We start from the raw sequence: 9932 nt of genomic DNA, 5'->3' as shown, positions 1-9932 counted from the left end.
TTCTACTGTATGACGGAATTCTTATACCGCTATTATGGGGGATTTTGGAATTAGTAGTAGTAGCCCATTTCCTTCAGTAACAGTTACTCTGCTATAGAAGAAATTCATGACAGTTTTTCAACACGAGATTAGCGTTTATGACGCCAAGACTTGGTGACATTTCCTCCAGAACGTATTCAAATTTTACGTCGCTCTTCTTGAATTAAGTACTGGTATTTATTTACTCCTCTACAGATCCACACACATCTTTAATCTCTACTCTGTGAATTCGACCAGATTCACTACACATTCATTTGTTGTAGGCCACGTACAAAGAAATGTCCGTAATAGAATTTCACGACCAATTTTAATGGCAGTCCTGAATTCACGAATGAATAACATAAATTGTTGTGGAAGGAAATGCCAGCTTCCATCAGAAGCATGCTATAACTAATAAATTTATTGTAAGAATAATCGAGATTCCCATAATACATTCCATAGACCCGGGGATTCCCACAAATGTCGCGGATATAACCACGATTGCCAGTCTACAAATAATTTCAGTTAAAATACTATGGTTGCGCATGCGTAGGATACTCGATTTGCTATATCTAAAAAAAATTGTTTTCTTGTAGGTGAATTGGCCATAAATGCGCTTCGAGACTATTTTAATTCAGGGAATTCTTTTAGTTGTTACGGAAAGTGTTACGATGGGGAGTACAGTAGAGGTTTGTCAGCAGCGATATTTCACACTTTTATGATATGGCTACGTCCACCCATTCTTATCGACTCGCGGGCAGCCCGATTATAAATGGTAATTTATTGAAACTTCGTGTCAGTTTGTTAGAAATTCTGCTAAAGTACTGTCGCGAACAGGTTTGTATATTATACCCGTACTACACACAAAAATATGCGTTGAACGAATGTAGGGAGCCCCTGACCTCGGGAGCTTCCTTCCAGAAAAACTGAATTCGTTGACTTCCGAGCTCTCCAGGCCTCATATCGCCAGAAGCCAAGCTTGAAGATTTTAAGGCAATACTAACAGCAACAGATGGGCACACAACGACGCCTCCAACCCCCATAGCGCGATCGATATACTAGGCTATTACACGAGAGGAGCAAGACCCCTGCCTGTTGCACAGTTTTTCCTGTACCCACCGTATGTTGATTGTATCAACGGCAGAACACGCAGGCACGTGACCTCGGTGTGTCTTGATTGCAATGCGACATTTAATGATTACGTTACTTCAGAAAAGTAAAACGATGATGGTTGCACCATGTAATCTGGTAGAAGTTCACCGACGTTTCAGAGGTCCTTCGATCTAAGGACTTTCCAGATACGAAGCAATCCAAGATGAATGACTCCTCGTATCATCATAATCACCATATTTCCCGGTATTAGGCCTTGCCGTCCTCTTACGATTACTACAGGATTTTTTTTAAGTGTTCTGTCTGACGACAGGCCCATATGAACAGGATCCTTCCATCCTTTTCTCGGACTGGGACCTGTTCATATACGTTCTTGGCAGATGATCCAGAAGTGGTTTGCCATTGCCTTGTTCTGTGTGTGAATGGAGTAATTGTTGGGATGCCACGGAGAAACCGGGGAAGCCCCCGGAGGAAAACTCCGTGTTGCCTATACCACGGCCTTGCCCAACACAAGTTATAAATTCGGGCACCGCCGGGAATCGAACCCGGGACCCCAGGATTACAAGGCCAGCGTTCTAACTACTACAGTAAAGTACATAATCTTTTAGAGGTCCTCTTACGTGTCTCTTTCTTCCAGTGACACTTTTTAATTTCTTGGGTCTCCGATTGTAAAGAAGTGAGTGACCCTGTTAATTTGTTTTCTCATTACGTCCTTCCATTTCCATCTGTAGTGTTGTGCATACTCTGTTCCTGGTGACATTTACAGTTCTGCCACTACTTCATTTGCCTTGTGACTTAATAGGGTCACCAGTCACCAGTCCTTCTGTTCCTGCTTCACCGTATTGTGATAACGCTAATGTAGCAAGTGCTTTATCATTTGTCTTTCTCCCGCTCTTTTAATTCGTCCTAGGATTTTGAGGTAATTTCCTAATGTGTCTGTTCACTTCAACAACCTCCAAGCGTTTTATAATTTTTGTTGTCTAATGTTTTCATGTACTAGTCCGGAAGGAAGTGAAGGTGAATTCGTATCCCATCACGCAATCTGTCCGCTTGCCCACCCTATTGTGTCATGGTATTGTCCGTCACATCCAGTCGAATGCGTCATGAATTGTAGCTTCTTTTGCGTCCTCTAACAGTTGGGTAAATGAAAGGTACAGGTAGGTACTTTCTTTGTTTTGGACTTTTCCATCGTCAAATATCTTTCTCGGCTTCGGGTCAAAACTGAGAGACAGCTAATACGATCCGGTAGATCGAGCTATATTTTTGATCTGTACACCCGGAGTACTGGATTCTCTGGCCGGTATATGTCAGAGGGACGTTACATAAACATTACTGTTAAAATTACAGAAGCATTGTGAGCTCGAATAAGGGCCTCGATTGTTTAAGGTTTCAACATTCACAAGATTTTTTTAACGGAACGTGCGATGGATAAAGTTCAAAACAAAGACATTCAGTGAAGAATGGAACAAGTAAGTTGTCACTCTGCCTAAGTACCATCCTTGTAAACGTACAGGAAGCTTGAAAGCAGAGATCCACAAACTAATTTAAGGTCTCGGCTATCTTATTTAAAACAAAACATCCATTTGTGTCGGTGCTATCCCATTATTTATTACCATATATTTATTCCAATTTGATTTCTCCTCGCCCACACGTTTTACTGTCGTTAGGCCCACGTGTAATATCAGGAGTACGCCTTCGTAACCACGTGTACTCGGGAGAGAGCAAGTGGACAATTCCTTTGGCAAAGCCTGATTGACGGAGCTCTCACCACGTGACGATCAATGGTACGGCACAAACTGTTACCCGCCATTCGAATGTGGTTTGTAGATCGAGGTGAATGGTCAGCTTCGCGTTCGGAAGCATTCCCGTATCTACCCTCTTTCAAGTGGCTGCGGTATCTGTTAAAACTTGGGGAAGCCCAGATGGAGGTTGCGAAAAAATGCCACCTCGGCCATAAATCGAAATCCGGGCACCCAGCTAAAAGCCAAGTCCTACAATTATCGCAGTTGTTAATTTATTTTCCCGTTTGAAAAGTCTAGAGATCAACTGGGTTGAGGTAATGAACTTCTGTGTCTGAGCACCACGTGGTGTTGGCTAAAAGGGGCTTGAAGTTGGTACTCCACGTCCAGACTTTGGCTTCGATTGGAGTTTCATATCCACGCCTGGTATATGTCCTTCATACGAACTGCTGTCTGAATATGTTTATTGGGCTATTGAACCGTGTAGTCGGGCAGAAATTGAGCGACGTTTCAGAAGTGCTTACAGCGATCATCGTCCAAATGATAGAGGCAGCAAGCTCCTCTGAAACGTCGGTAAGTATGTACCAGACCGCATGGAGTAATATCCCAGAAGACAAGTAATTTTCATACTCGCCGCCGTGAATAGTGAAATCAGATCGCTCTTTGTCTTCAAATTTAGGAACATAAAATCTGAGAATAGTGAATCTTAGTGTTACGCAATTTCTAGGCTACAGGTTAAGCAAATTTCGCGTGCAGATTTTCCATGTTAGCGTGTTGCATTGTTATTATACGTTCGCATATACACCGACTGCTGAATATTTATCTCGTAAAACAGAAGCAGTATTGCTGTTCTTTGTACGGAATGTGTATTTTTTTTTTACGGAAGTGCTATCAGATGTGTCACGCAAAAGAATCAAGTCTTCAGAATGAGGTCTCTTATCTTGGCGTATTATCATTACTTGTGAGCGGGAGCAGCTGCGTTGTTGACCCAGAAAAATATTTTACATGGGTGGAAACTCTTGCTACGAAGAAAAGACTACTCATTGAAGATTGACCCTTATCGCTGCAGAGATATTCCTGGAATTGGAAAAGGAGTTGAAGTAGCTACACACAAACTTTGTTCCACGAAACACTAAGCGATATGAAGGGATTTCCCCGATTTCGCTTAGGATACTAATTATTAACACATTCACGTAGTAGAACTTGGCCGAACATGTCGGTTGAGGGTTTAATACTCTTTCTTCTTAATTGGGAGATTTCGAGTTCTCGCCGCTGCAAGTAAGGTAATGATTAAGTAGAATTTGAGGTTCTTACGGCGGTGAGTACGAAGATGACTGTCTTCTGGGTTGTAGCGCCGTGTAGTGTGGAAGAGTGGCTCAATCATCGGCCTGATGATGGAGGCAACAAGGACCTCTGAAACGTTGGTGAACTTCTACTAGATTACACGGTGCTAATACCCAGAAGACAGCCCCACGGAAAGAAGAAATAGAGAATTTGTAAGAAAGAAATTAAGATAAGATTGACAAAAAGTAACGAGTCTCAGTTCCTTTGCTGTGGCGTGCGGAGAGAATCCTATCAGATTGCTCCTGCTGAATTGTTGAGTGTCCCCTGTATGTAGGTATGACGTCTGCGGTGATCACATTTCGGCATATCCGGCCAGTTTATTACTTAACTTGTATTCAGCACCATAGTACCACGGATTTATATACTGTGGATGCAAAACCATAATTAGCTTCGCCAAACTATTGGGCGCCATGTGATGTGTCACATTTTGCACGCAGCTCATAGTCCTCCTGTGGTAGTAACAACAGCAGTGACCACAGAGAGAAAATGCCGCTAAATGAAAAGGAGAAACATCTCTGAGCGTTGGAATTATGATAGCAGCCTTTGGTTCTTTAAAGTACTTTCCACATGCCCCACCTCCGCCACACTTCAAATGGTATCTGCGTCTGTTTTATGAGACGAATTAACAATTAAAATAGTGAAAAATAAAATTCTGAAAACGAAATAGTGGCTTGTCGGCACCTCGTACTTTGGCCTGAAAGCCATAGGGTATTCCTCTGTCATACTGCAAAAGCCAGATCTGAATCGTAGGTTTTCTGTCGACGAGACCCGTTCTAACGGGTATTTAATTTGCCGCTGCACTTTCAAACGTAAACGTACTGTGGGTGAACATCAATCTGTCTTCTAATCTTCGTTACGTAAATTAACCGTTCTGATGTCATCTCAAATAACAAGTTAGAAAGAACAAATTAAATCCAGTGAAGTTGTTTCGTCTCATCGATATGTTCGATCTCTGATTGAGTCCATACCGAGATGAATGAAATCTGTGGTTGAAACTTGTGGATTCTGGTCATAATATTATTAAGATGCAACATCTTACAAAAGGCCCTTTCAAGGGCAAACACACTAATTAAAATTTTCTGTAAGTACTGGTATACAATACGAAACAAGAATGAAGAACAGAACAAGGAAAAATTACTTTCCTCACACTTCTAGCCTCGCCGAAGCAGCAAACATAGCTTAATGCAGCGATAATGTGAATGATAATAGTAAGGTCACGTCACTTACTGGACTGCTTGCATTCCCTATTTCGAATGTCAAAGTCTACACATTTCGGTATCCATTCGCAGTTCCTCTTTGTATGACTTCCACACGACATTTTGAACATGACCTTTCCACTCTTGATTCATCTGAGTCTGAACTGTCTTGTGTCAATAGGCCTCTCCACATGAAGACTTGGTGAATACAGGAAGCCGTCAGGATTCTGGATAACCTACTGTTAAGTTTCTCATAGAGGTTACTGTGTTGTTGCAGCCATCATCGGGGTGTGTTGGATATCTGGGACCTTGGTGGGGCTGCTCCCTCTTTTTGGCTGGCACAGATCACAGCCAGCGGAAGGAATGAAATGCCTGTTCACCGAAGTGATGGACTATGACTACCTCTTGTTCTTGTACTTTGCCACAATCGTCGTACCAGCACTTTTGCTGGCAGCTTTCTACGCTCATATTTATCGAGTTGTGCTCAACCAGGTACAGTATATTTATTGAACTCTTTCTTTCTCCTTTATTTATTATTATTCATGTACATAATCACTGTAATGAGCCGGGATAGCTCAGTCAGTATAGTGACTAGCTACGGGCTGGACGACCGGGATTCGATCCCCGACGGGGGCAGAGGATTTTTCCTCTAGCCTCTGGGGCCCACCCAGCCTTCTCTACAGTGGGTACCGGGGTCCTTTCCCGGGGGTATAGCCGGCCGGGGCGTGATGCTGACCACTCACCCCCATCTAGTGCCGAGAGAGGAGCTATACCTCCACTCACCCCAAGCGCCTACATGGCGTATAGTGGGACAAACTTTACTTTACTTTTTACATAATCACTGTAGCATTCCTGTTTATGAATATGGCCATCACTAGAGGTGTAACAGAAGACCTTGCCACCTCCTCCACTTCAAATAATATGAGCTCATGTATTTAAGCATTCCTGCTGTGAGCATGAAAAAAGGAAACACGCTCATTTAACGACACTTTTTAAATTACTTACATTGTATTGCTTCCTATAATATATTCTGTGAACATTGCTCTGTGTAATCAAGCAGTAGTGTCCAGAATTCTGGTACTAAGCCAGCATTTTTCTGGAAGGACTGAAGAAAACAATGAAACCCTCGGGATAGACAGTCTCCAGAGTTGGGAGTAGAACCTGGAACCTCTCAAACATGAAGCATGAACGTTAACTGTTCATTCAGATGTTATTTAATGCCCCCACAGCAGATATTTCGTCAGATGTTTGTTACTTGTATTGCAGTTGAGAAGGATCGTCACAATGAACCCCTCAGGAGGCTGTACGCCTGCATCTGGCAGTGGAGGCACAATGCTACGGATGCTGGGTCCAGTTCAGAAGAGAGAAGTAAAAGCCACGCAGAACCTGTCCATCATTGTGCTATTCTTTATCATCTGCTGGATCCCACTGTACACTATCAACTGTGTGATGGCATTCTGCCAGGACTGTTTCATCCCTCTTGAGCTGACCAACTTCTGTATCATCTTATCCCATGCCAACTCGGCTGTGAATCCGCTGTTGTACGCCTACCACTTGCGGGACTTCAGAGCTGCTCTCAAGAACTTGCTTTGCTGTTTATTTGGCAACAAGGGAGACAGTGCAGGCAATGATCTCCAAGGCAAGTGTTTTTGTATCAATGTTTTAAATTCTTTGACATATTTGTTATTTTGGGCATTGTTCATTCTCTGACATGCTGGGAGTTGGCTACGTTCTCAAATGGTCATGTCTGAGGCAATTACTTCAACATTATTTGTATATATTAAATATATATCATACATGACATTTTCCAAATGTCAAAATACGTAGTAGGATTTGAGGTTTTCATGGCGGTGAGTCTGAAGATGGCTGTCGTCCTGGTTGTTGCGTCGTGTAGTCTAGTACAAGTATCATTGCCCTGGTGATGGAGGAGAAAGGACCTCAATGTCGGTAAATTTCTACTAGACCATGTGATGCAACAACCCAGAAGAGTGCAATATTCGAAACATGTACCCCCAGACAGTAGGCAGTATGCAGTGTATGTAAAATGTAATGAGTCAGTCATTGTTAAAACCCTCAAAGAATTATTTCATGCTAATTCTACTCCTTCTGTCTTATGTGCTTTAAAGTCAGCATTTGAAACTGTTAACACCCATCCTGTTCTCTTTACAGTCCTGGTTATGTGGTAGGTTTTGAAGATATTATAACGAACTAACTAACTAACTAGATGGCTTACCGAACCCGAAGGCTCATCACCGAATTCACCAATGCCCTCCATCGGACCCTGTCCTGGGCCAACTAAATCCAGTCTCCTTCAACTCCTATCTCCCATAGATCCCACCTGACATTATCCTCCCATCTACATCTAGGTCTCCCCAGCAGTCTTCCCCTCAGGCTTCCCGGCCAATACCCGGTGCACACCTCTTGTCCCATCCATGCGCGTTACATGCCCCGCCCATTTCATTTTTCTGGACTCAATCACCCTGACAATACTGGGGGAGGAGTACAGATTTTTAAGCTCGTCATTATGCAGTTTTCTCCATGTCCCATCGTCTTCTCTCCTAGGCCCAAATATCCTCCTCAACACCCTATTTTTGAAGATATTATCTTCTAGTATGGCTCTCCGGTCCGTGTTCGGTCCATGGCCTCCTCAATTCTCCTCTTCCATTGGGTCCTCTGTTAAGTCCGTCTGTCCAAGGCTTTGATCAAGGTTTTGAAACATCTTCCATTTTACGGTGCAAGGTTGTTAGCCTTGCGACCAACCCCCAACCTGGAGGACCAGGGTACCTGTCTGACCTCTCCCTAGGGAGGCCCTACCAGTAGCTATGCTACCGCCAGCATAGCTCTTGGGGTCTCTGAGGTACTCAAGCCCCACCACCACGACAAGGTGCAGGTACCATTAAGTGGAGTGAAGATATTATAGTCCATATATTTGACAGGCTAGTTGTTTTGCTCGTGATGCTCACACACTGCCATTTTCCCTGTCCAAATACAAAATAAGATTTGCAGTTACACTAATCATGTTGCTTTTTGTGTTGCAGATCGTAGGTTTGGTTCACACACCTTTCATCAGCATGGGGTGAACACACCTACACGAAACAACAGCATGCAGTCACTGCAGCAAATAAGGGCTCCACAGCATCTGCAGCTGTATCCAGACTTCCCTACAGTGACCTCCAAGATCGCCAGCAGCAGCAGCACAGCCTCTGGTCTGAATGCACCCTTGCCTCTCAGAACAGTAATAGCCAACATGAATAGCATCCACCAGGTCATCACAGACCTACCCCTTGGCGAGGACACCGCTGATGATCGGCGCGGGCGCAAAAGGATGTGGACACTGACTGAAGTGTCATCAGCTTGTGAAGATGATAAACCTGCCAGCAATGGACATCTGGCGTTGGAACACAATGGTGACAGTTGTGTTCAGAGAAGGAGCGGCACGAATCGGACATCAGGGCAAGTGAACTCTGCTTACATTGAAGATGCTATTGTGTTGGACTACGGTGAAGATGACGACGACGATGATGATGTTTTTTTATCAGAAACCATAGCAACATTGTCACCAAATAGGACAGGTTTTAGTGAAAACATTGTGGCAGAAAATAGAACTGAAATTATTAGAAGTTTTGGAAAATTGTTGGTTACTGACCAGCCTAAGGAACAATTTGAACTTAGTGTAAGGCAAAGAAGATCTGTATCAAGCAGACATTCAGCAGATAAAGATTTTCCTGAGTGCAGCAGCCAGTTGCACTGGCCGTGTAGTCTTATAGTCGATAATGTCGATATAAGTAACAGTTCCCTGGATGATCATGACAAGACTGAACTGTCCCCGTCTCGCTGCAGGATGAAGGAAGTTATTGTAGCCAACAGTGATGGAATCACTTGTAATGGCGCAAGAGTTTTGAGGTTAGGCTCTGAGAATCGTGTTGATAAACCTGAAATCAGTGAAAATAATAGAAGTTCCACTAATTCTGAAAACCAAAGACTTAGCCCCTTGAAAATTATGGGTGAATTTTTGTTCCATACTAACAAATCAACTCTTTTAAAAGAAGAAGTTTTAGATGAACCGTGTATGTTACTAACAAAAGATGTTGAATCTAAAGACTCCTGTGACTCTCAGAGATTACAAGATTCAGACACTGGCTCTGTAAGCCATATCTGTGAAGTGACTAAACATTTGGATGATATGATGACTTGATATGCTGTCATATTAGCTATGCAATGAGATGTGTAAATGTATTCCTTCTTCTGTCTAAATGTGTTTGTCATTCTAAAATGTGAATCATATATAAGTGGTTTGCCATGACATAATAAATCACGTTTTCTTTTTCTGATACACATGGCTGTCAGTACAGAATAAAATCCTAAATATAATATGGCATATCTTATAACAAAAATGTGCTATTATATAAACCAAAATATTTAATGTTTGCAATATCAAAGAATGTAATGAAGTAGTAATATTAATTAACTGTTTTTAAATGTCTTGGTGTAGATAGGATTTAATGGTGGCCACAGCATACTCTAT

The 9932-nt window shown here is 42.7% G+C and overlaps 1 protein-coding gene across 1 annotated transcript in view; it reads left to right on the top strand.

The window, feature by feature from the left end:
* AdoR (Adenosine receptor) overlaps window positions 1-9740 on the top strand; it is a 30251-nt gene extending 20511 nt beyond the window's left edge. The window contains exons 2-4 of the mRNA XM_022083193.2: window positions 5685-5899; window positions 6674-7046; window positions 8446-9740. Coding sequence (XP_021938885.1) covers window positions 5685-5899; window positions 6674-7046; window positions 8446-9602 — 1745 coding nt within the window. The 3' untranslated portion in view covers window positions 9603-9740. The remainder of the gene's footprint in view (window positions 1-5684; window positions 5900-6673; window positions 7047-8445) is intronic.
* The last annotated feature ends 192 nt before the right edge of the window (window positions 9741-9932 follow it).

This window comes from Zootermopsis nevadensis, unplaced genomic scaffold (genome assembly GCF_977971745.1).
Source record: "Zootermopsis nevadensis isolate Lab colony 2312 unplaced genomic scaffold, Znev_1.0 Znev_ptg000021l, whole genome shotgun sequence".
NCBI classification, from domain to species: Eukaryota; Metazoa; Arthropoda; class Insecta; order Blattodea; family Termopsidae; genus Zootermopsis; species Zootermopsis nevadensis.
The sequence above is the reverse complement of the archived record's forward strand: the minus strand, read 5'-3'. Positions and strand labels throughout refer to the sequence as shown.